The sequence below is a fragment of the Alexandromys fortis genome, unplaced genomic scaffold (assembly GCF_014885135.2).
Source record: "Alexandromys fortis isolate MF-2015 unplaced genomic scaffold, M_Fortis_MF-2015_v1.1 scaffold_258, whole genome shotgun sequence".
NCBI lineage: Eukaryota > Metazoa > Chordata > Mammalia > Rodentia > Cricetidae > Alexandromys > Alexandromys fortis.
Window position 1 is genome coordinate 426,190 of NW_026068132.1, and position 27,048 is coordinate 453,237.

The window sequence follows — 27,048 nt, forward strand, 5'->3', positions numbered from 1 at the left end:
CCCAGCTGTCTTGGAACTCACTCTGTAGACCAGGCTGGCCTTGAACTCACTGAGATCCACCTGCCTCTGCCTCCTACATGCTGGGGGGTGCGCCACCACCGCCTCACCCAGCTTTCTGATTCTCTACTTGCCCTGGGACAGTCATAGGTCCCTTTCTCTTTTCTTAGCAAGGTGGACAGCAAGTGGTTCAAATTCCTGGGAAATGAACTGTTGCTTCCTGAAAGAGCAGGACACAGCCAGGACGGGGTAAGATGTGGATTTGTGTTCCCTTTCCCAGCGTCGGGCACCGTGTGGCCTAAGGGTCACCAGAAGACCTGGACGGATGCTTTGACTCACTTGTAAGGATCCACAAGTTCCTCAGTCACGTAATTAAGAAAATTCCAGCCTCCATAGGCAAAGGAGCCCTGGAGGAAAGCCAGAGCGATGAGGCCGATGTCAGGTTCTTGAAAATTCTCAAATGCATTCTTTGGCTCCAACCAAAAGAATTCTCCTGTGGATACAACAGGCAGGAGGCTACTCAGAGAGACGAGCCCAGACTCAGCAGCCCCTGGCCACCTCATACATTGTTTTGCCCTCCCCTGTGGGGATATGCCAGCTTCTTGTCTGGTCATCAGTGAACCCACTGTGTGAGAGGAGAGCTAAGAGCAGTGGGGAGATCCAGGCCCAGAGCTTCTCAGGCCCCGGCACCTCAGAACCATGCGTCCAAACAAGGGTTCAGGTTCAAAGCACATCTCAAAATGTCCTTTATTATTTTTATTTTATTTCTTTTTTTTTTTTTTTTTGAGACAGGGTTTCTCTGTTACTGTGCTGACTGTCCTGGAACTTGCTTTGTAGACCAAGCTGACCTTGTACTTAAAGATATCCTCCTGCCTCTGCCTCCCTAGTGTTGGGATGATATGGGCCACCATGCCTGGCAAACTGTCCTTTTTTAAAAGGCAATGTTATTGGAAGGAAGGTTCATCTAAATGGGGAGGTTAGCATCAATAGCAGTCTTCTGATAACTTTCCTTGACATAGATTTGCGTTTTTATGAAGAAAGCATAAGGAACAACTGTCAGTCAAATGCAAGCTCACACAGAACTCCAGCACCCTGTCAGTCTAGGCATGTTTTGCTTGCTTTGCGAATAGCCCATCACTTCTTTTTTTTTTTTTTTGATTTTCGAGACAGGGTTTCTCTGTAGCTTTGGTGCCTGTCCCGGAACTAGCTCTTGTAGACCAGGCTGGCCTCGAACTCCCAGAGATCTGCCTGCCTCTGCCTCCCGAGTGCTGGGATTAAAGGCGTGTGCCACCACTGCCCGGCCAGCAAAGAGCCTTTAAACTGCCTTTCCAGAATATACCACAGTTTCTGAATACTGTGGACCCTCAAAGAACTGGCATTGGGCTGGAGAGATGGCTTAGCAATTCAGAGCACTGGCTGGACCTGCACAGGGCCCTGGTTTGATTCCCCTGGGTTTGAGTACACACATATGCACACACACACAATGCATGCACACGCACGCACACAAACATGTGCACCACATGCACACATGCACACACATGCACACCCACATGCACACACACACACACCATACCATACCACAGATACCCATAGCTGCTGACTAAAAAGGGATAAAACAGAGTAATTGGCTGTGTTATTTAGACATCTGCAGCTCAGCATTAGGACAGGAAATGAGGAGCTTTGTGTGAGCAGGAGAAAGAACTGAGATCGGGTTAGGAAGAATTCATCATCTTTGAAAAGACAGGACAATGTTTCCTAAGCCTAGATTCCTGGAAACCGTATGGCCTCCCGCAAAGGGCCTAATGCCGCTGATGAACACGGTCAGGGGGGCATCTAGCACAGATGCTGTCTGCAGGGCCTCCGCTCTGCCTTCAGAGCTGGGGGGCAGGCAGGAGGTGCTCCCGTTTTTCATCTCACTTTCTCCAAGAGGCAGTGACGCCACAGTGCAGAGCCCAGCAGTGCTGCGGGTCCCATGGAAACCAAATACAGATCAAATCCAATGGGAAATGTTGGCAGAGACCTCAAGAATGCAGAGCTCTTTCCCCCGGAGATTATGAGTAATATTGAAATGCATAAGATTCTCCTGGTCTTCATTTTAAGATATTAAGAAAGCACAACAGAGAATGTAAAAAACATCTTCCCTGGGGTTGTGCCAAAAGGGCAACTGAGTTCAGCGATCTGGGGCCCTCGCTTAGCTGTCGCAAGGAAAGTGTGGAGGGATGGATCTTCGCAAGATGGCATATGGGAGTGGAGGTGGGGAGTCCCTAACCCTAAGAACAATGTCTCATATCCTTTGTCAAGCAAAGGGACAACAGAAGTCAGTCTAAGTCACAGCCAGGAAACCTCGGGATGCATCCAGGCGAAGGGTGGGTGAGGAGTTGTGCGGAGCCCCGTGGTCCCCACGACATTACCTTTGCATATCTGCACAACGCCCATGATAATGATCAGGGCCAGGGCCAGGAGCTTCCCAGCAGTGAAGATGTCTTGAACCCGGGTGGCCCAGCGGACACTGGAGCAGTTGACCCAAGTCAGCAGCACTGAAATGACAGTACCAGATACGCCCTCAGAGTCTGCAGGACACACTGCCTCCCGACCTCACACCCACAGCCCCAGTGACCAGAAACTTTGGCTGGGTTAATAGGTTACAATGGGGATTACATGCCCCAAATTAGAGCTTGGTCAGAGCATTCATTCCCGGTCCAGGGCTAGAAGCCAGATAGGCAGGGACGTGTGGGCACTGACTCAGGAGACTTGTTCACGATCAGGGTACAGAATGAACTTCGGATTCCAGTTATTATCTGTTCGTGGGGAACGCCAAGCCACTAGTATAATCTTGGATATTGCCTTCCTGAGTCAGGTTTTGGAGCAACAGAAGGTTAAGGACTTTTGTTACTTAGGCCATTAAAGTACAAAATTCACCTTACAGCAACAAGCAGCAACAACAAAAAATTTGTGCCCTCCTGCCTTAGCCTCCTCTTGAAGTGTCTGAGGTACAGGTTTGTGCCACCACATCCACCTCAAAATCTACCTTCTTAAAGAGTACATTCTGATGAGATTTGACAAATGGATTGTTAACCATGATTACACTTGATATTCCAGCATTCTAAAGTGTGCCTGTAGCCTGCTCCTGTGGATCACTTGTCCTCTTCCCCCACCACGGGGAATCTTGAGTTTTGCTCCAAAATGTCACACAAAAGGAATTCTAGAATACGTAGGCTTTTGGATCTGATTTCTTACACTGAGATCTACTCATTTTGTTATATATTAACAGTTTGTTTTCACTGTTAGGTACTATTTATTTCTTATCTAGCTACAAGGTTATTTTTTTCCATTCTGACGGCTACTCAGGTCCTGCCAGTTTGGTGTGATTATATATCTAAAGCTACCTACAAAGAAACGCGGTATGGAGGCCAGGCCTGTAGTCTGGCCTGGGTGAGGACACAGAAGCACTGTTGAGAGTTCGAGGCCAGTGTGGGTTACATAAAGAGTTTTGGCTAGCCTGGGCTACAGTATGACACCCTGTCTCAAAACACTAAATTCTTATCAGGTGACCCCCCCCCAAGACCCCCAAACTTGCAAAGATCTGCACATGGTGGCATATAATTTTTTATATATACAGAACAATATAATTTTAACAAAAGAGAAAAGTAAACTCTAGGCATTTGTCATCTTTCTGCCTAAAAATCAGAAAAAAATAGAGACAAACTGTTGAACAGGCGGTTTCCCTGCACTGAGATGAAAATGTTTCTTTCTTTCTATCTATCTATCTATCTATCTATCTATCTATCTATCTATCTATCTATCTATCTGTCTATTTAATTTTTCCCAAGACAGGGTTTCTCTGTGAAACAGTCCTGGCTGTCCTGGAACTCGCTCCATACACCAGGCTGGCCTCGACCTCACAGAGATCCGCCCGCCTCTGCCTCCCGGGTGCTGGGATTAAAGGTGCACACAACCACGCCTGGCAAAAGCATGATTCTTAATTTCCAGATTGTTGCAAACAATTTATTGAGAACAAAGGGGAAAAGAATGTTCCTGGCTCTCCTTTTCCTGAAGTAGTGGTCAGGGTAGTCTCTAGTGCTCAGAAGTTGCCCACAGTACTGAGAAAGCAAGAGGTCCCTCCTGCCTTTCACGGCTCACTTGAATGCTGAGTCACAGCGACACCTTGTCCACAAGTGCGTTCTAACTGCGCTAGGTCCTTGGGACGTGTCAACAATGCAGGAAAGTCCTGCATCACTAGCTATCTGTGATCTTCTTCCCTGATTGTTTGGAACCCGCAAACTCCTTTCACCTTCCCCATCTACCTGTTCCGGTACTTTGTCATGTTATTGATTCCCGACAACACGCCCCGCAGGGTAAGCTATAGCAACCACATCTTACAGTCAAGGTGCAAGGTTTGTCCTTCCTGGAGGGAGCAGTCTTACACCATTTTGCTTATATCTTATTGTGGTACCTATTCATAGTAAAGTTATCTGAGGCAGGGGGACTGCTCTGAGTTCAAGGCTACACTAGAGTACACATCAAGTACTGGGTTAGCCAGGGCTGCAGTTAAAATTCTGTCTTTAAAAAATATATAAATTATATATTATAATATATAAATTACTATTATATATGTGTGTACACACAGAAAGACAGACAGACAGTCAGGCTACAGATTTGGAAGAGGGTTCTTGGCTCCATCCCTCATAAGACCCTTCTGTCTATCTAACATCATAATGGATAGCATTACGGAGCAGCACATGTAAAAAGGAGCAACATGAAGTCCAAGAGTAACCAGGTACTAGACTTATAAGTTTTGTGTTTTTTAACTGTTTTTGTTTGCTTGTTTGTCTTGGGGAATTTTTTTTTGGTTGTTTTTTGTTTGTTTGTTTCTTTGTTTGGTTGGTTGGTTTGGTCATGTAATAAAGGGAACAAAAACTGAATTCCCATGAAAATTGCATTGATCCATTCTAATAACAGTATCCCAATGACTGGCCACTCAGTTCTGCCTTCCTCAATGGCACAATGCAGACCAGTGGTCATACATGTGAACCATGCACCACCACCACCCCTCCCCATAGTAGAGGACCACTTGTTTGTTCCCAGCTGCTCACCCCTGAAATAACCATGCAGAAACTGTATTAATTAAATCACTGCTTGGCCTATTAGCTCTAGCTTCTTATTGGCTACCTCTTACATCTTAATTTAACCCATTTCTATTAATCTTTCTATCGCCATGTGGCTGTGGCTTACCTGCAAAGTTCTGCCCAGCATATGTCTCTGGCATGGCTACACCTCCCTCAAAGTGGAAATAGGTAACTTCTTTATGAATTGATTGCTTGCCAGTTCTATGTGTCCTCCTATTCTTTTACTGCATAATTAGATATGAGTCCTATAAGTTACAACTTTGCTGATTTTTATAGTTAGATAAATGATACAAAACATTAGACTTTACTCTGAATTCTTTTCACTGAATACTATATCTTTAGTATTTAGAAATTCCAGAAGATTATGTTTATTCTTTTAAATACTGTACATACACTGGGCAGTGGTGAACATGCCTTTATTTATTTATTTATTAAAGATTTCTGTCTCTTCCCCGCCACCGTCTCCCATTTCCCTCCCCCTCCCCCANAAATATATATAAAATTTGTTTTTTTCAATCTTTTTTACATCTTTAACTCCCAAGCATATTATCAGTGCTTACACATAGCAGATGCACAACAAATATTTAATAAAGGAAAAAAGTGCAATGATCCGTTCGTTCTCCAATCTCTCTCTGAATTCCACAGCACATACCATTCTCCCCTATTCCCTTAGCATTCCATTAATCAGGGAGACAATCCCTAGTTGTTTTCATAGAGTTGAAAGAGTTAGGGAAAGACTGACTTTTGAGAGTAGAAACTCTTGATTCCTCACACAAGAGCTGTTAGTCAGGTTGCTACCGTAGCTGAAGAATCAAAACATGTTCCTGGAAGAAGGATTTTCAGAGCCTGAACAGGGAGAACATTTTGTAAATACTCGAATGTTCCAGATGGACAGAGAGCTTGATAAATACACGTTTGGCTATCTTACTCAATTCAGTAAGGATTTCAGGATCATGTGCCTGGTGACCATCCAACCCGAATCACTCTCAACAACTTGACCATGACCTCGTCTTCTCCCCAGGGCCCTGAGAAACGCTGGGTACAAAGCCAGGTGTCCCATACCCAGTAGTCCAGGCAGCAACAGCAGCCGTGACTAAAGCGTGAAGGAGACTGGCTTTTTTACAAAGAAGACTAGAAGACAAAATGCATGTAGCTAAGGGATGGGTAAGGATTTACAAAGTAAGGGCTTGCACCTTGACCCCTCAACCTTTCCAGAAGAAAACTATCTTCCACCAAGGGGCGGCGAAGGCGGATGGAGATGACAGGAAAGTACTTGAGGAAAGGAAGAGCAGGACAAACCCACAGGAGTGTCTCATGCTAAGGGGAGGAATCGTTCCCTACGTGCTGGGGCAGAAAACATAAAATCCTCTTTACAAGACTCAAGGAGGCTGAGGTGACTGAAGGGCAGGTGTTTTGTCTTGTAGTCTTGTTAATGTCTTCTGTTACCGCCAGCCTTCACGAGAACTCAGACCCTGACTAATGTTTAACCGTTGAAAAGTTAGACAACTGCTGAGAAACAGGGTTGGGCGGACTGCCTGTGCCCCCTAATCTCTCAGAACAATGCTGCCGGTCCAAGGCCTACCCTTCACAGCACGTGACTGAGAGAAGAGAGGGACTTTGAGTCTCCTGGTACAGCCAACAGCTTCCCTCACAGCAGCTGAAACTTGAGCCTCAACCAGAGAGGAAAGGTCAGAGAGTGAAGGCAGTACTGGCTGGGTGTTGGCCAAGGCCCTCTTGCAGAGGAGGCCTGGTGCAGCCCATCTGCCATCCAGCACCCCTTCCTGCTGCCAATGACTGTTCTCTCTGTCTCTGTGCAACTAGACCCTGAATTCTGCCCACCTGGAAGCTAGTGACTTCAGGAAAGCCACATGTAGATGTGACCAGTTGCACTATAGCCCGAAACATAACAGTTTCTACACCCCCCCCCCCCCAACCTCTCTACACAGGGTCTACCATGGCCAGGTATACTAGTATGCAAATGAGCCAGAGAAAGCTAGACCTCGTGCTGCGAGCTTGTCATCCCAACACTCAGAAGGCTGAGGCCGGCTGACGTGAGTCTGAGTCTAGCTTTGGCTGCTTAGTGAGTTCCAGGTCAGCCTGAACTAGAGAGATTTTGTCTTAACTACCTCCCTCAACACTAGCTCCCAAATTAAAAACCAAACGAAAAAGGTGAGCACAAGCAATGTGTTGGGAACAGACCTCCTACGGGACTCAGCGAGTATCCATCCTGGGTCAGCCCAGGGCTTTCTGTGGCAGGGGCTCCAGCGAGGGGAACTTTGTAGCTTTGGTCTAACTAGAAAAGGTACTGGAGAACTCTAGTTCTTGTCCATTGTAGCCTATTCTTAGGGGTTGCTGGACTCTGGAGCTCCGTGGAACTCCAGGCTTATCTGATTCTCTTTCTCTCTCTCTTGTTTCCTGAATTAAAAATAGAAAAGGAAAAAGTTGAAAAGACAGACCACTTAATAAGATCCTGTCTGAGAGGAAGAAAGTAGTGGTGGGATCTCTAAGGCAGGGGTTCTCAAAATCCTAACGCTGTGACTTTCCTAATGCTTCCTAATGTAGTAACTCCCTGAACCATAAGATTGTTTTCATTGCTACTTCATAACTGTAATTTTGCTACTGTTATGAATCATAATGTAAATATTTAATATGCAGAATATCTGATACGTGACCCCCTAAGGGCTCGTGATCCATATGTTGAGAACCACTGTTTTAGGGAATACAGCTCAGTGAAAGAGTGCTTAACTAGCATTCACGGGTCTTAGGTTCAATTCCCAGTGCTGGGTAAGAAAAACAACCCCAAACCAGAAAACAGTCACCTTGTTCCTGGCAGAGAAAGCATGCTTAGCCTCCCCTCACACTTGACCCTCACACTTGGATGCTTAGATAACACAGAAGTCTCTCCTTTACTTCCTTTGCATTGAAGAGGTAGCATCAGACTTCTCCTAGGAAGGCAGAATGATAGCCACCCAAAAGATGGCAGCATTCTAATATGCAGGATGTGTAAATACTGAAAAAGAAATTTGTAATTGTGATTCAGTTAAGGATCTGGAGACACAGAGCTTATTTTGGTTTATCTGAATAAGCCCAAATGTAATTATAAGAGTCCTAACAAGAGGGAGACAAAAGGACTAGAGAGTTGACTTAACAGTTAAGAGCACTGGCCACTCTTCCAGAGGACCGGAGTTTAATTCCCAGCACCCACATGGCAGCTTACAGCTGTCTGCAATTCCTATTCCAGGGGATCTGATGCCTTCATACAGACATGTATGTAGGAAGAACACCAATGTACATAAAATAAAAGTAAATAAATTTAAAAAGAGGAAGACAAAAGCTGTTAAAAAAAAGAATTGATGATGGAAATGAGGGAGGAATGGAATATGGAGAGAAGGAGGGTGGAAGAGAAGACAAAAGGGTCCATGGGGAAAGGAATGCAGGAGGACCCTAGAAACTAAAACAACTTCTTCGAGTCTCCAGGGACGCGGCCTTGCAGACACCTGAGTTTAGGACTTCTGACCTCCAAGACAGTAAGACAACAAACTATGTTGTGGGATATTTGTACACTGTGATTGGTGTGATAAAAAGCTGAACAGCCAATAGATAGGCAGGAGGTAGAGGCAGGATTTCCTGGGAAGAAAGAAGAGGAGGAGGAATCTAGGGATGCAGGAGGAGCCAGGAGACATGAGAGAGGACAGGAGGTGCAAGATGGAAGTGAGCTAATGCCACATGGCAGAAGAGTGATTAAAAGTATGGGTTAACTTAAGTTATAAGAGCTAGTTGAGACAAGCCTAAGCTAAGGCCAAGCTTTCATAATTATTAACAAGTCTCCAGGTCATTATTTGCAGGCTGGTGGCCGATGAGAAACTACTACAAACCTGTGCAGTTTGAAGCCACGTGAGATTGTGGTAATTTAACAAAGGATCAGTTAAAGAGGAACCCAGGGACAGACACTGTGTGGAAACAGCAGAAAGCAGGACCCGGCTTCCACAAGAAAAGCTTTCAGGGAGCGGCTGGGTGGGGCTGGGGTGTGGTTCAGTGGTGGAGTGTGCACTTACCATGTGCCCTGGGGTCAAACCCCGGCACCAAAACAGAAGCACTATAGGGAGCAGCGGGGCATCGTACACCCAGGCTCCAGAGTCCAGCAGGAAGAGGAAGGCTCTCTAAACACGGACTAGAGAAGCTGAGGTCAGCAGTGCGCTGATGCAGTTGGCACACTTTCGTACGTCAAGATGTCATTCCAGTTCTTCTGGTTGCCCAACCAAGCTGGGACCCCACAACTAGGGCAACACCCTCTGCTCTTCCTCTCTGGGTGACTGTCCTGCCATGGACAAGAGTGGCTTCCTTCTTCTGAGAGAAACCCACAGCACAGGACAATAGTCCTCCTCCATCTAATCCCACTGGGCTCCTCCAAATCCCCCTGTATTCCAGATAGCTTCAGGTTTACACGGACAACCCCGCTCCCCAAACAAAACAAAAATAAAGACCACAGGTCCAACTTCTAGCAAGGCAAGTGGGTGCAGGATACCAAGATGATCCCAGGCACGATACCTTTGTTCTTTATCCCCTTGCTTGTCTGTTTGGAGACAGGGTTTCATACATCCTAGGCTGGCCTCCAGCTCTATATGGAGCTGTGGGTGAATTTGAACTGCCTATCCTCCTGCCTCCATCTCCCAGGGCTGAGATTACAAGTGTGCACCTCCATGCCTGGCTTGTCCCCATTGTTTTGTGGGTCTCCTTATTTATCAAAGGTCATGAGAGGAGTTAAGAGGGAAAGCCAAGAGGCTGAGGCTGGGGTAGAGTGGTTCTTTGCCTATGGGAGGCCCTGGATTCGGTCCCTAGTGCTGAGGAAAACAAACACCCAAGAGATGATATCAAGAGCCCTTGATTTCATTCCTCAAGTGGTAGGTAGAAAGAGGTCATACAGTTGGTTGTTGTAGACATCAGACACACTTTGACAGAACCCATTCTGTGTTTTCTCTAGGCTTAATTCGGTAGGTGGAAAGACACATGAGGTTTAGGGCAGACAGGGAGCATTTGTAGGGGGTGGAGTCGTTGATAGATTATAAACTATAGAAAAAAGAGGCAATTTACAATTCACCTCTTGAGACCATTTGAAATAAAACACAGTGGTCAGTAGTATAAACTAATCTTCACTTAGAGTGTTCTAAAAATAGATTAGGGAGCTGTGACGTTGCTTTGGATTCCTCAGAATATACAGTCAGGGCTATGCCTGGCGCTCTTACTTCTGGTCAGAAGAAGACCAGGCGAGTTTGAGTGTCGGGCGAGGGCACAAGGAGTAAGTAGAACTCAGAATGGCTAGTGTAAAGGAGTGACGTGGTCAGGAGGGGGAGGGGATAGGAATGCTCCCTCAGAGAGATGTGGCAGTTTTTTAACTCCAACAGGTCTTCGTAACTTGAAGTACGCAGAGCTACTGTATCTGCTCTGTGTCTAAAAACAGTCCACTGTATCCTATGAAGATACCTTGTAATCTGTGTGTACTGTCTGAAACTTTAGATGGTTAATTAAAAATGTTTATAAACATAAACTCAAAAAGAGAACATGAGCCAGACTTGGTGCTACAGGTCTGTAATCCCAGCTACATGGGAGACGAGGCAGAAGGACGCCAGTTCAAAGCCTGCATGGACTACAAGAATGGGTTCGAGGCCAGCCTGGGCAACTCAGTAAGACCCTATCTCAACAAAGTAAAGAGGGCTACAGCTCTAATTCATGTGGCTTTTGCCACCCATACACTAAGTCCTAGATCCAACCACTGAAAATGAAGGCTGGCACAATGTGATTTTCTCAGGATCATTCTGGCAGAGCAGCCAGAGGCCGACTTAAGCAGCTGGGAAAGGGGGTGGGACAGGAAGTTGTGAGCTGCCTGGCATGGGTGCGAGGAATCAACCCAGGTGCCATCTCTCCAGCTCCATAGGGTGGGTTTTAAAGAGGTTGTATCAGGCCAGTGGGATGGATCAATGGATAAAGGTACACACACATATACTCGTTTCTTTACAAGAGAGGCCACATCACACACCAGGCCATACTACACACTGTTGCCTTGTCTGACTGACCCCTGGCACTTCTTCCTGTGTTCCCAACTCTGCTCCCCTCATGCCTGCTTCTTCTCAGTTCCCAACTGGTTTCTCCTTTTCTCATGCTCGTCCTCTACAACTCACCCACCCCGGGGCCTTGAACCCAAGCTATCTAGAAACACGGGACAAGAGACCTCAGGATGGCGCAGGGGCTGTGGAGCTAGTGGGCAGAAGACTGGGCCAGAAGCCGAGATGCTCAACGGTGCCTCAGCCTCCAGAAATGGGAGGACAGTGATACAAATGGCTAGCTCATATGCTGCCAGCTGCTCAGAGGGAATGCCCCACAGAAAGCTGCTGCTGCTGACCTCCTCAGGGCCAGCAGAGAAGCCACCCATCGACACAGCCATCAGTGACCCTGCTACACAGCCATCAGTGACCCTGCCACGCAGTAGCTAGTGAGATCCCGGAGCACATTCTGAGTGAAGCAGTTTTGTTTTTTGGAGACAGGGTTTCTCTGTGTAGCCTTTGATGTCCTGGAACTCTGGAACTAGCTCTGTAGACCAGGCTGGCCTCAAACTCACAGAGATCCTCCTGCCCCTGCCTCCCAAATGCTGGGACTTCACTGTGCTGCTCAAGGAGTATCATAGTTTTTTTTTTTTTTCATGAAGGAACAATTCTATGAAACAGGGCTGGTGATTGCCTGCGATGTTGGACAGATCAGGTTGTGTGTAGGCTGACCACTTCTCTTCCCCAGAAGAATGCTAACAAGGTCCAGGCCATTCTCACCCAGTACTCAGAAGCTATTTTCAAGTGTACCATACCAATGGATGTGGACTCTGGCTTCCTGTGGATCAAAGGGTCATGCTATACCATTCTCAGGGACTCACAAACATGCTCCTCAATCTCCACCCTGTCCAACCGGCTGCTGGCCCTGAAGCTGTCCATCCAGGCTGACAGTGCAAACAGGGATGAGGCTATTTGGAGAGAGGGCTCGATGGCTTGTTTAGAGATAAACGGACCAGATATGTGGCCAATGCTCTACTCTCTAGCTAGGTCTGCAGGTCTGTGCCCCACTCCCTAGATGCATATTTCTAGCCTCCGAAGAATGACCTCAAGGGACCCAAACCTCGTTTTATACGAGTAAATAAGACCCCAGCTATTGAGTGGCAAAATCACGATGGGATGGCTCCCCCAGTCCTTTGGCTAAGGCCCAGCCTGGGTGTTTCATCATCCAGTAACCATTCCTTTCCTGTCACCTGCCTCCTCAGCTCCTGCTGGAGGTACCCATGCTCACTGCTGTAGTGTGGAACTGAGTCTGTCACCCAAAGATCCCGGCCTGGCCCCAATCCAGGTGATACTCTGAGTAGCAGGAAGTAGCACACCAAAGCAGGGAACAGCCAAGCTGATCCTCAGAAGCCCTTTGCCGTGAGTGACTTGAATTTCTGCCCTTACATCACAAACCCCACATTCCCTCTGAGCTTGGGGAACCCCATTTGCGTTTATGTGTGTATGTATGTGTTTTGAGTTACAGTCTCATGTAGTCCAGGCTGGCTCTGAACTGCTGATCCTCCTGTCTGCACCTCCCAAGTGCAGAGACTACAGGTGTGCCCCACCACAGCTGCTCTCTCTCTCTCTATGGATACATGAATGTGTGGGACCGTATGCATGCGCACACGTGGGAGGAAGCATGCATACGTACGAGGGCGAGGGGCTAACATCCGGTAGACGTCTTTATTGTTTCCCCCCTAGCTTTTGGCTTAGGGTCTCTCGCTGAAACTGGAGCTCACCAACTGGCTAAACTGGCCCGCCAGGCAAGCCCCAGATCCTCCTGTCTTTGCCTCCGGCGCTGGGACTACACATTGACCTCTGGCTTTTTACATGGATGCTGTGGGGATGAGAGCTGAGGTCCTTGTGCTTGTGCAGCAAGCACTTCCTCATGAGCCATCTTTCTAGCCCTCTGTGATTTTTTTTTTAAAGATAGAATATTCCCATGTAGTTCAGGTTGACTTCGAACTCACTTCAGTCCCAAGAGTTCCACTGTTTCAGTTATATGCCATCATGCCTGGCTTAGTTTGAATTTCTTAATCAGGACAGAACTGGAGGCAGCTTGGGAAAACTTATTGATGTTTAATATTGCCAGAAGGAGGCTTCTCCTCATCTTTTTAGGGAAGTGAAAACAGTGTTGTGTAGAAGGGGAAGAAGGAACGACTGGGTGGGGCACATACCTGTAATCCCAGCACTTAGGAGGCAGAGGCAAAGACAGAGGCAAATCTGAGGCCAGCCCATTTTATATACTGAGTTCTAGGGTAGCTATGATTATATAAAGAGACCCCGTCTCAAAGAAAGGAATAAAGAAAGGAAGGAAAAGCCGGGCGGTGGTGGCGCACGCCTTTAATCCCAACACTCGGGAGGCAGAGGCAGGCGGATCTCTGGGAGTTCGAGGCCAGCCGGGTCTACAAGAGCTAGTTCCAGGATGGGCACCAAAGCTACAGAGAAACCCTGTCTCGAAAAAGAAAAAAAAAAAAAAAGAAAGGAAGGAAGGAAGACAGACAGGGAGAGGAGGTGGAGGATGAGTGGGTGTACCAGAGGCAATAAAGACAGATGGTGAAGAAGAAAGGCTATGAGAACCAGTGTAGGGAGCAAAGGGGAAGTAAGGCAAACGAGACAGAAAAGGAGGCAGAGAGGAGCAGACGGGAGGAAGGTGAAAGCCAGGACAGAAAGAGAAAGATGCAAGGCAATAAGCAGACAGCTGCTGAAAAAGGGAAGCAGTGACGTCACTCTGTAGAAACCAGAACACTCTGTTCCTCTCCAGAACTTCAAAATAAGCACCTTTCCGGGATGGAGCATCCACCTGACTGAACCATCTATAAATTCCACCTGGCCAGGGTGAGTGGGGTGCCAGGAAGGCTGGTGTCACGGCCTCACCTTAGGCCGGGGCACGCACTTCTCTGCCGTGCTCTGGCTACAACCCCTGCTTCTGTGGCAGTATCTGTGTGCACAGCCCTGCAGGGTGCCCATGAGGCTGCTGGGATACCGTCCCAGTGGCCGGAGAGGGTGTGACCACATTTAGCTCTGCGATAGGCTGGACAAGTGGTGCTTGGCTGCTTCCACCACTCAGAGGAGGAACTGGGCACGTGTTTCTAATCGTGGAAATACTGGGCACGTCTAACCTCATCCCTTTCCAGATCTAGAAGGGAACTGTTGCTGGCTGCCAGAAGGCACCGATAGGCAGAGAAAATAGTGCTTAGGTTCTAAGGCACACAACCTGAGGCGGAGATAAGATCCAGTTCTGCCCAGAAAACTGCAGGACTGAGCGACTGGTTTCTTAAAGAGGTTTAAGTGGATGGATGGGTGCAGAGTAGGAGGGGAAGACAGGGAATTAGCTTCCAAGAACTACCCCGATATCACCCCCAGTGAAACCTTTTTCTTCTTTTCTTTCTCTTCCTTCCTTCCTTTTTTTTCCCTCCCCCCTTTGGCAGGCTCTCATGGAACTGAAGCAAGCCTCCAACTCACTGTGTGGCTGAGCCTGGCTGGGAACTCTTGATCCTCCTGCAGCTGCCTCTCTAGTGTTGGGAACACAGTGTGTGCCACCACCTGGAGACAGTTCTCACATGGGGTGAGGAGCCACATCATAAAGCCTTCAGGCACCCTGCGTACCTACAACAAACGCTGGCATTGTTGAACATGTGATACGTGACTGCAGGAAGCTATAGATGTAAATAACCCGACGGCCGAGACAAAGCATCAAAACAAAGCCACGACATCCCAACAATCAAAGCGGCCTTTCTTCATGAATGACGCTTTGATCCTGAGACCTGCTATGAAGTATGCAAGTGGTGGTTTGGTTTTGAAATAGATTTTGCCCACCAAAGCGGAATATATGTTCCTTCCCAAGTCGCTTTCATCTTGTTGCACTGACAATTTAGAAACCTCAGAGCTCCCTTTTATAGGAAGAAGAGGGTCTTGGTGCGGTTTCCTCTCCGCTTCAAGGACAAGCACTCAGAGGAAGAGAGTGGCTAGCTGACAGCCGGCATTTCTGGAGGTCATGCCTGGCACAGCTTCTCCTGGACACTGGGAGCTCCTACTGTGCCACCTCCTCCTCTCTTCCCCTTTCTTCATGTCCTTTCCTCTCAAGTGCCAGAAGCTAGACCTGGAGTTTCTGCTGAATCACCACTTAGTACTTTGTTTAGCCAAGAAGTCTGAACACCTCGCTCAGCATTTTCTGAGAGCCGAGTACCTCTTTCTTCAGTGCTGGCTAAACGTGGCTCTGAGCTGGGCGGGGCAGTAGAGAGGGCAGAAACGACATGCCAGCCACGCCACTCATGAAGCCCCATTTTAACCCGACTCCTCACTTTCCAACTGTGTCTGAAGTTTCTTGTCTCATTTCCCAGCTCTCAGAGCTGATGCCTCAGACACCGAGCAAGGCTGATGGCTGCTTCTGCTGGGTCTAAGCTGCTCAGCAGGGTTTGACTGGCTCTTTATCATAGTCTTGGGGAGCCGGGGTGAGTCGTAGGAGGTCTGGTAGGTTCGCAGATTGGGAAACTTGTGGACTTGGTGTTCACCAAGATATATAAACCTGGACCATGCTGTACGTTCCCGAGATGGTTCAGCTATCCTAACTGTGAGGGTGGCTAACATTCAAACTTAAACTCGCTAACCTTGTCTCTTGCATTCAGTAGCAGGAGGGCCCCACCCTTATATATAATTCCTTAAGTCCCCTGAGTGCAAGGTCTCTGGCCTGTGATGTAAATCTGGCACAGAACGTTAATCCTGAAAAGCTCACCAGACCCTCAGCAGACGATTTTATAAATCACAGCCATGGGTTCCCCTGGGAAACCTAAGTGAGCCCCGAGAATGGCAACAGAAGGGTAGAGGGAATCCAAGCTGGTTTGGCACAAGTAAGGAAGGGAATCTTCCTGCTGGAAGCAGGACTCCTGAGGATTTGGTTCAGGAGCCCTTGGATTTCTTCCTCGTTTCCACAAACAGGGTGGAACCAGTCACAGAAACAAACCCTTCACTCTGCCGCGCTCAGAGCTTTAGCAAACTCCAGTCCAGGAGCGAAAAGAAAGGCAGGATCTAGGAGAGATGCTGACAGAGGCTGGAAAGGGAGGCGACCTGGGTCAGAGACAGCCAAGCACAGTGAGACCAGACAGAGGTTCTTCTCAGGAGGCCAGGGGCAGCCAAACCCTGGCCTGAGGACAGGCAGGACACAAACCAGCAGCTCCAACTGTCTGAAACCAATGGGTCTCTAGGGAACATGGCCACCGAGGTCTCTGTGATATATGCAATTGCTTACTATGACATATAAAATATAAAGCCCCGTGCTACTAGTTGTTCTGGTTATCGGAGATCAAAACCGAGTCCCTGCTAGACACATATGGCAACTGACTGAGACACCCTGATTTCCAGGGCTTCAGGAAACAGAAACACCTCAGAGGCCTGACAGGAAATGGAGGCAAAATAGCACTAAGATGTGGGCATTTACTCTGGCCCTGTAGTCAAAGTCCAAAGGCACAGGGGATGCCTTCTTCGAGTCCTGATAGAGGCTCTTGAGAACAAGGGATGGCAGGGAGAGCAGCCAACCACCGCAGCCGGAGAAAACACTGAAATAAGGCCTAGTGCCGTCCTTGATTTATTTATATGGAACCCCTTAAAAGAAAAATGTGTGCTCTTTGAATCTTCTACCTAATCCTGGTGCTCATTTTTGTGTTTTTTTTTTTTTTTTTTTTTTTTAGACAGGGTCTCACTATGTAGTACTGGCTAGCCTGGGCTAGTGATGTACACCTGGGGGGCCTCGAACTCACAGAGAGAAGCCTTCTGCTGCCTCCCAAATGGTTGTGTTAAAGGTATATACCACTACACTCAACAATCCTGGCAATTTTACTGTCTAAATGCCGAATCCATTAACTTCTTTCTACACCCACCATGAGTCACCTCATGGACAGTCCTAACCTGGATTCCTGTAACTCCAGTGCAATCAGCTTCCTTGTCCCTGGCCTTTCTCCCAAGGGCCACCCATTCTTTCTTGTGCAGCAGACTCCTCTAAATGCAGCTCTGGTAGTGTTACTGTTTTGAAATCCTTCAGTGCCTTCCTGCTTTACTTTGGGGTACAGCTGACCCCTTTGGGACGGGGCCCCCACTTTTGTTGTATTTCTTTGTTTTGCATTTTTAGACAGAGTTTCTCTAGGTAGCCCTGGATATCCTGGATATGTAGACCAGGTTGGCCCTGAATTCACAAAGGTCCTTCTGCCTCTGCCTACTGAGTACTGGGATTAAGGGTGCACACCACCAGCTTGGTCTTGATATTTCTTACTGTTTATTCTATGATGTGGTGATATTAAACAGCCTGCAGTCCCATCAAAAGGACCACGTTTGAGAACATTTTCCTGCTCCAGCCCATTCAGTTTTCCAAACTGTGCTGGACACTGCCTGATTATTTTCAAATGGCTTGTTTTAGAGTCTCACTCTGTAGCCCAGGTTAGCCCAGAGCTCACCCTGTAGTCCAGGATGGCCATAAACTTGTGACAGTTCTCCTGCCTTAGCCTATGAATGCTGGGATTGCGTGTGCGTGTGTATATCACAACACCTGGCAAAATAAAGTTTTTTTTCCTGTTTTTGTATCATGCCTACTGAGAACAGTCTCTGGTGTATTATCAGTATTTAGTAACTATTGGACAGTATGGTGAGTCTCATCTCTCTAGTACTTCCCAAGAAGGAAGTGTTTTCCGAGTTACTAGTATTTTCTTTCTTCACTTTGTCATGGTGCTGGGGATCAAACCAAAAGTTTTGTGCCGCTAGTCAGTGTCCACCACCGAGTCACATCCCCACCTCTGGTCACACTTCTTTATAGTGGCCATTCTAGCAGGATCCTGGGATAGCCATTCGGAGGAAGACTTCTGAGCAGAAACCTGCTCAGTACCCAGCGGGACCCTGGGAGGACCTGGAAGGCAGAGGCAGAAAGAACACATCCCAGCTGCCCATCGTCACCCAGCACGGGGCATGACTAGCTTACGCACTTCATTCTGACTTAAAAGGTGCCCCACACTCCTACTCCTCAGTGCTAAAAAGGTTGCTTCCGCCCCCTAAAATGTCCTGCTTCCGACAGCCCAGCATCTCTGTGAGACCAGTTTTTGTTCAGGCCACCACCACCTTCTCAGTCTGGACAAACGTTTGGCCTGTTTCTATGTTTCACTGTCTTCTTTGATCCAAGTGTGAACTTTATCACATGCTATTCCTCAACAAATCATGTGTTCCTGCTCAAATGTCTTAGGAGTTTCTCTTCTTTAGATATATATATATATAGATATATATATATATATATATATATATATATGCTGTTCTTTCTTGCCGAATATAACCCTCATGTCCTTCAAATTCTGCTTTTGTCTACTGGCTAGAGAAGTCTTCTGGGGGCAAGGGAAAGGCAAGAAGGAAGAGCCACCCAGGCATCTGAGCATAAGAAGTTTGAGTCTAGAGAATGTGAAGGTTCAAGAGAAGATGAACAGGGGATTTAGATCCTGCTGAAGCCTCTGTGTCAAGGGATTAATTTGCAGAAGGCTTGCAAAACAGGGCAGCGTCCTGCTCCAGGCAGCTGGGGCCTCTGCGGAGGGATTGAGAGTGACTCAGGCCTAGAAGAAATGCCTGAAGTTCTTCCCCTTCCAAAGAGCTCAGGGAATGGGGAAAAGTCTGCAGCCTGGGAGCAGCAATCTCTTAGGAATCTCTGCGGAGGGATGGAATCTCTTAGGAATCTCAGTGGGGAGATGGAGCCCAGGATAACAAGCTTTTCCCTTCAGCTATGCAGGCACGGTGCTCCCTGCTACGTGCTCCTTTCTCCACAGGGTGAGAAGAAGGAATTTCTGTAGGGCAAGATCTCCCAGCAGTCCGTGAGTGACAACACCGTCATTAAAACGTTGGGCAGTGACTTTAGTCCCAAAAGAAAAGGAATGGAGCCAGGGACTATCTTAAATGCATGCCGATCTCCAAGAGAAGAAAGAGCGGCAGAAACCAAAAGGTTGGGAAACGGGATTCTTAGAGGAGGGCTAGGGTGTGGCTTGGTGGAAGAAATCTTACTTAGTGTTTGAGACCCGGGGGTTCATTCTCAGCACACACCTCCAAGCCCTGGCCAAGACTCAGAGGACAGACTATAAAAGGGCGCCCTGCATACCCAGCGCCCATTGAGCCACTGCAGCCACTGTGTTTACGACAGTTGTTAAATGAAAGTTACAGGAGGCCATGTTTGCCCTGAGCCCCTGCACTGGGGCCCCAACACCAGGCCGAACCTCAAAATGAAGTCATCCGCGCTTCAGTAAACTTTAGCCGACCTTCTGAGGCTCAGGATTAGAGAGATAACAGCCACAGTTTCCAAAGATGTCACGTTCAATCAGTATGACAGATTCCCCCCTGCTCTAACCCATATAAAAAGGAATAATCTGAACTAACTGGATGGTAAGCTAATCAGCTGCTTCTTGTCACCATGTCCCCCATGCCTTAATTTATAAGGACAGTAGCTGTGAATTACTGATCTGCTTTTTCGACTTTTGTTCTGCTGTCTTCAAGCCCTTCTCTGTCTATAATAACCAACCTTATCTGCTAGGACATCAGAAATCTTATTCTTTTTTTCCAGGGTAAAAAAATACATGCTTCTGTGTGTGTGTGTGTGTTGCACACTTGTATGTGCATGCACGCGAGAGTTCCAGGAGGCCAGACTAGGGTGTGTGAGTCCCTCAAGCTAGGGTTATATATAGATGGCCGTGAGTCACCAAAGTGACGCGGTTGCTGGGAAGTGAACGCTGGTCCTCTCTGAGAGCAGCAAGGGTGCTTAACTGCTGCTGAGCCATCTCTCCACACCCCCAGGACTTAGTCCGTTTCGTGGAAAGAATTGCTTCCTGATTATAGAAGACAAATCAAACTTAAGTAGGATTTTGAAGTTGCTGGTGTGTACCAGTGGGTATCTGGGAGGCTCGAGGCAGGAGAATCGCTTGGGCCCTAGACCAGCTAACTCATTTGAATTTTGTCTTTTAACTCTAGAAAGTCACTGAACACCCACCCAGAAGATGGGCCCACGACAGAAGGGCGAGCTGGAGAGGCAGCAGCCAACACTGCATCTACACACCTCATTACACCTCAGTAGATGGGTTACAATGGGGGGACCTGTCCTCCATAAGCAGGGCGCAGGGGTAGGGCGAGGGCAGCGAGGAGGTGTGTCACTAGGACTCTTTTATAATTTATTTCATGGTTCTACTGGAACTTTGTAGATAACCAAGAGAAACAAATCACAAAAGCAGGCGCGTCCAAACCGAGTTTTAACCCACTTCCCCCAGTATGCTTGCTCTGGGAGGCCAGAGACAAAGGCTTTTCATTAAATTAAAATGTAAAATGCTTTCTTTTATTACTGCCTGGTGCTCAAGGATATTCTGCTGATTCAGCAGCAAGTAATCAGCTTTGACCTAAATAATAGAATAACTCAAACAGCGCTGTGGTGGTTGCACAAGCAGGTCCAAATCTGCAGTTCCTTCTTTTCCTCTTGTCCTCTTCCCCCACCCCCTCCAGGCTCTGGGTAGGCAAGCCAGTTACATCAGGTTCTTTCTGCCTCTCCACCCCCTATTTGGCCTGTCCCAACTTCATTTCTCTTCAGAAATTCTTTTCTTCAGAAAACCATTTCTTCCACAAACGATCCCACCCCAGCACTGGGCCCACACCCACTCTCCTTTGTGCCCCACATTATAGACCAGTGACTGACTGCTCCACCAAGGGTGGCCTTTCTTCAAACTTCTCATGACTCAGTAGGTCCAGTCAATCATCAGCCAAATAAGACAACGAAAAGCAAAGTTTCTGGAGTAACTGTCCCCAACCCCCCCACATCCATGCTCTTTGTCCTGGCTGGTTTTGTGTGGCAACTTGACACCAGCTACAGTCATCACAGGAAGGAGCCTCAGTTGAGAAAATGCCCCGATGAAAGTGAGTCATTTTCTCATTTAGTGATCAATGGGGGAGGGCCCAACCCCTGGTGGGTGGTGCCATCCCTGGGCTGGCGGTCCTGGGTTCTCTAAGAATATGGGCTGAGCAAGCCATGGAGACAAGCCAGTAAGCAGCTCCCCTCCATGGCCTCTGCATCAGCTCCTGCCTCCAGGATCCTGCCCTGACTTCCTTCAGTGATAAGCAATAGTGCTGAAGTGTATGGCAATTAAACCCCTTCCTCCTCAGCTTGCTCTCTGGTCACGGTGTTTCACCGCAGCAATAGAAACCCTAACTAAGACACTCTCTGCTGCTTCTCCCAAAAGTATGCTGAAGCTGGGTGACATCCTGCCTCCACCTTTACACGGAGACTGTTTCACAGAGCTGGGTGACCTGGCACCTGCTGAGAGGATAGGAGACACTGGATGACAGTGGCCGTGCTGGGAAGGAGTACTGGAATAAGATGTCACAATACCAGGGTGCTGGTGGCACCCTCACCCACTGGAAACTCAGCCTTCAGGAACTTGAGGCAGGAGAATGCCATGTTCAAAGCTAGGCTACATAGTAAATTCAAAGGTGGCTTGGGTTACATGGTAGAGCCCTGTCATAGAGCAGGACATGGAACTGACCAGACATGACAGGGGAAAGCCACAGGATTAAGGTCTGGAGGATAGCCTGGGGGGGTCAATACAATGAGTTTCAGGGTAGCCTGACCTATATATTTTAAGTTTCAGGCCAACCAGGGCTACATAGCAAAATCACATCTCAAAAGCTCCCTTGCCCCAAAGATGCCAGCATCATGAAGCATGGCATCGACAAAGTGTTTTCAACATGGGCTGCCCCGAGAGACTATTGAAGAAGGCTCCAACGTGGGCTTTTAATAAAGCACTAGTAGAGAGGTGGTGCTTATGAATCCCGCGTCAGAGAGGCTGGGGCAGGAAGGCTGCCGCAAGTTTGAGGTCAGCCTGGCCTACGTAGCAAATTCAAAGCTAACTTGGGCTATATAGTGAGACCCCACCCCCTATTTCCCAAAGCAAAACGACATTCAACAAACCAGAGACCAGAACCTCTGTACGCAGGCTTGGAACATCTGGGACCTGTCTTCCATCTCCGGGAGTTCCCTAACGGAGTTTAAGATTTTCCTGCTGGAATACTATCTAGACACACATCTCAAGGATAGTGAAAAATTACTGTTCCCGGAGGACAAGGCTGGCTCTGCTCAGTTGGAGCCACTCTCCTTGCAGCTCCACTCAGGAGGCAGGGGAGGGCCACAGAGACTTTATTAGGTCTTTGAAGGCAGGAAAGGGAGACAGCAAATGTCTCCATTTCTTCTTGACTTGTCTGGGCAGTGTCCAGGGAGGGCAGGGCTGGAGTGCACTATATGCTGCCTGCCTCTCTGGAGCTGGCTGGAGAAGAGCTCATTTTACCACCTGGAAGGGCTGGGACTGTCCTAGCTCGGGGCAGGGTGTGTGTGCGCACAGACCTCACGACTTCAGAGTCACTGTGCAAAGTGTCAAACCCGTGGCTGTCTGTGGTAAAGGAACAGCATAGTGTGGTCTGGTTCCTCTCCTGGGCGGGGGGGGGGGAGGGAGCCTCACAGCTGTGGAGCTCTGGGTTTCTAGGAGAGGGTCAGAGGAGCCCTCTTGTCTGAGACTTTGGTAGCATCAGCGGGAAGGAGGAAGCTGACTCTGTGCACAAGACACCGACACAGCAGCTGCCACTCATGTGCTCTCTCCATGGGCTGGAGGCAGAAGCAGCAACTTCTCCCGCTTTCCTACACTGCCCCCAGCTCTAGCTCCAGCTATGAAGCAAGTTAGTGATCCTAATACCCATGAACCACAGCTCCCAACTCTTCTTCGGGCTAGGTCGAGGTACAGAAAGATCTGTGCTCCCAACAGACACCCTCCTGATGCACACACAGGATTGCTTACCATGCATGATCTGCTCTCGCAAGGAGGCAGACAGCAGCTTGGCCAAGCAATCAGAATGTGTGGAGTAGAGTTGAGGGGGCGCACACTCATTTACCTCTGGTCTGTAAGCAGACCAGACAAAACATGTGACCACTGTCCCAAACAGGGGGTTCGGCCTCATAGTTCACCTTGCCTATGTGTAGGGTCTACGTCAGGGCCAATCTCCACCACCAAACAAAGCCCTCTTGCTAAGGTCTCAGATGCTTGTCCTGGGAGATTGTCTAGAGTGGCGGGCCCCTCTTACCCTATCACACCAGCAAGACAGAAGGACAATGGCTGGACCTGGAAATGAATAGCAAGGCTGGTCGCCACACTGTTAGAAGCTGTGTACTGAAGGCAGGCCCCAAGCCAACCCTTTGAGTGCAGCCTCTGAAACCCAAGCAGTTGCTTGAGGAGCTGGTGTGTGAGTAAAGACACGGAGCATCCCAGCCTACCAAGATCACTAGAAGTCGGCTCCACAGAAACTTTCTCGCGAAGATCTGCTGAGTCCACCTTGCAAGCCTCTTTCCATCCTGGGTTTTCACTCCAGCCAATTAATCCTAACCATGCCTACAAGGCTTTCCCATTACTCCAAACACAACAAATCAAAGTAACTCATCCAAGGCAGGCATGGTGGCACGCACCTTTAATCCAGGCACTCAGACGGTAGAGGCAGCTGGATCTCTGTCAGTTTGCGGCCAGCCTGGTCTACATATAGAGCTCTAGGACATCCAGGGCTACACAGAGAAACCCTGTCTCAAAAACAAACCAAACCAAAACAAAAACCTATCTAGGGCGCAGACAAAGGATAAACTCTCCTCCGACACACTTCACAATGTTCGTGAGTTGGAAATCTCTAAATTGTCACAACTCTCTGCCACGAGGCTACTGGGGTCTTCTCAGCAGCTGTAGAAGCCAGCACCACTGTACTGGAAGACCAAGGACTCCAAAGACCTGGACTCCATGCAGGATCTGCCCCCTAGAAAGTCACTTGCTCTATCCTTAGGAAAATAATAATATGGTCCATCTTACCTCACGAATCCATGAGGTAATCATGGCCATGAGGCTCCAATCAGAAACCAGATAGAAGAGGTGAAAGGGCCAATGTCCTGGCATCAAAAGCAACTGTGTCTCCAAGAAGCTATTTCTACTTCTTGTTTGTGATAGGCTTTCACTATGTAGCCTGTGCTGGCCACCAGCTCAATATCCTCTTACCCTTGCCTTCCAAGTTCTGGGATTCCAGGCATGTGACACCATACCTGGCTTCCTATGCAACACTAGAGGTGACTCTGGAGAATGCACTCATCCAAAACACATTCGTATGGAATGGAAAGCAGAGAGAGAGAGAATGAAGAAAGAAAGGAGAAACCAGGACATAAAGGTTGTCAGGAAGACCGAAAGAGGCTGAAGTGAGGTCCAGATGCCACTTACACAAGCAGATGGCAGCCAGGAGGCGCAGGCCAGACTCCGGGGGGAAGCAGGTAGGGAAGAGCGGCTGCAGCACGTAGTTGGAGAAGGTGAGGGCGATGACAGCTTGGTTGGTGGGGTAGATCACCAGAACAGCAATCCACAGCCGCAGGAACCTAAAGGAAGAACAGCAAAATCACTGGCTGCCAGGGCAGTGAGCCTGAGTCAGCAGAAGTCAGGTAAAGGGCAGGGATGGGGGGGAAGTCTTGAGCAAATGAGCAAATAAATACCAGTGTATTAAAGGCATATTTCTCCTTTTGTTTATAGAGATACTGAAGAGGCCAGCTCTTGCCCTATCCCAAACGAGACCCCAAGTCCTTTGTAATGCCAATGACATGATGTATCAGCAAAGTCCTCCATACATGTCAGCTAGTGCTGACACACATCCTGATGTTTGGGCTTTCTCCTTTCCCCTTTAATCCTCTTGCAACGTTAGCCCTTTACGTTCAAGGGTTGAAAAAGGAAATATGCAACCCCAGAATTCTGATAAGCAGAACACCCTAAAGGTGTGGCTACGTAAGCAGTTGTCAGGGAGGTATCAGACAGGAGTCTTCAGGGCAATCACCTTGCACACACTTTGGCCCTTTAGTGATGGATGAGTTCCTCAATTGGAGTTAGAGAAGCCAAGAAAACTCAAGATTGGAACTCTGGAAGGAGGTCACCATCCTTGGCAATGTGAAGAGGGGGATGCTTCATCTCAGGATGCTCCGACTGGGACACATGTCCTTCACATATATAGGGCTTCCTTTTCGTGATTACTTTTCCTAGAATTCTGTGGTCACTGTTGTCATTTTCTTTGTTTATAGAGCCTTGCCTATCAGGCTTAAATGTGGAGATAAGAATTGCAGTGTGGCTCATCTACTGGTTACGTGATTGGCAACACACTGGACTTGAAACTCCCGTCCTTGGACTCTTTGGATCTGGCCCTTCTGTCCCAGATTTCTCCTTTCCCTCCACCAGTGGCACTAACTTGCAGCCCATGGACCACATGCATCCTAGGATAGCTATGAGTATGGCATAAATACATTTTTAGATGACAGAGTCATATTGGTACGCAAAAGATTGGACGTTAGCTTTAGACCATCCAGACCTCCAGATCTGCTCACCCAGCCAGTCCTCCGAAGATGTCCTTGACATAGGAGTAGTCACCTCCAGATTTGGGGATGGTGACACCCAGCTCCGCATAGCAGAGGGCTCCCACAGCTGTGATGATGCCCGTCACTATCCAGACGATGAGAGCTAGGCCAACGGAGCCAGCGTTCTCCAGCACACCCTTTGGGGAGACAAAGATCCCAGAGCCGATGATATTCCCTGCACAAGGCACAAAGATTCAGTGAGGTCAGAACAGGTGACATCTCAGGGTCATCCCATCTCTAACATGATTCTGAAGCATCTTTGCGATGGGGGTTATGATGTCTGGCAATGATTCTTACTAGGGTCTTATCTCTGAACTGGTTCTAAAATGTCTCCAAGATCTCCACGAACTCTGGGCAGGTATGTCCGGTAACAACTCTTCCTCAAGTAGGGGAAAGGGCAGAGAACTGACACACATTCACAGGAACTCACAAGTTTCTTTTATTCCCTGGGAAACTCCTAGGGGGTCAAATAACATTGCTCATATTTTCAGCAGAGGAAAACAAGTCTCAGAAAAGCAAAATGAGTTATGTGAGGCCACGCAGTAGGGACGGCTGGAGCAAGTACTGAATCTCAGGATGCTCCGACTGGCTACTCAGGTTCTAGCTAAAGTGACAGGCTCTTAGAATTGGCTAAAAAGAAAGGACTGGGAACATGATGCTCAGAGACCATCTGCTGACTAGAAAGCTTCAAAAATGAGCCAAAGGGCAAATTCTTTTGGACAGATTATGGCCACATACCATGACGACTTGTGACTATGGGCTGGGTATAGTGACCCATACTTGGAATCCCAACACTTGAGAAGCCAAGGCAGGAGGATCAGGAGTTCAAGGTTAACCTGGGTTATATAGTGAAACCCTGGTTTAAAATAAAGCAAAACATTGGTGAGTGGAGACAACAGCCTAGAAGCTGGTTTCTACATGGCCGTGACAGCCCCACCCTTGCTGCAGAGCTTGAAGCAAGCCTATCAAACAGTCACAGTTGTTATAGCCACGGGTTCTTAGAGCACAGGACGTGCAAAACTCAGCACCATATTTCAGAGGCTCCCTCTCCGTGGTGTCATATGACCCTCAGAATCACCCCACAGAATTCAGGGAGAGGAATTTCTCTACACTTTACCAACCAAAAGGCGAAGAGACCATGGGGTTAAGTGGCTTTCTCTAAATTCCTTAGCTACTGATGGGTAAAATTGGATCTTGAAAGCTGTCTCCTGATGCTTAATCTGGTGCTCTTTTCACTAATCCACTTCTGCATGCTCAGGGTTGGAGTCCTCTCAGAGAGAGGCCAGCAGCAGGCACAGAAAGGGGCTCCTGGGTCATGCGCACTGGGCAGGGTGGGAGGAGGGTAGGGATGGTCCCGACACACATCCTCCTAAACTGGCTTCATTCA

General features: G+C 48.1%; 1 protein-coding gene across 4 annotated transcripts in view; it reads right to left on the bottom strand.

Annotated features, from left to right (window-relative positions):
* Slc7a8 (solute carrier family 7 member 8) overlaps window positions 1-27,048 on the bottom strand; it is a 59,635-nt gene that overhangs the window by 11,623 nt on the left and 20,964 nt on the right. For all 4 annotated transcript variants that reach the window (XM_050126224.1, XM_050126223.1, XM_050126222.1 and 1 more), the window contains 4 exons: window positions 25,632-25,836; window positions 24,490-24,641; window positions 2,409-2,534; window positions 337-490 (listed from right to left, as the gene is read on the bottom strand). In XM_050126224.1, coding sequence (XP_049982181.1) covers window positions 337-490; window positions 2,409-2,534; window positions 24,490-24,641; window positions 25,632-25,836 — 637 coding nt within the window. The remainder of the gene's footprint in view (window positions 1-336; window positions 491-2,408; window positions 2,535-24,489; window positions 24,642-25,631; window positions 25,837-27,048) is intronic.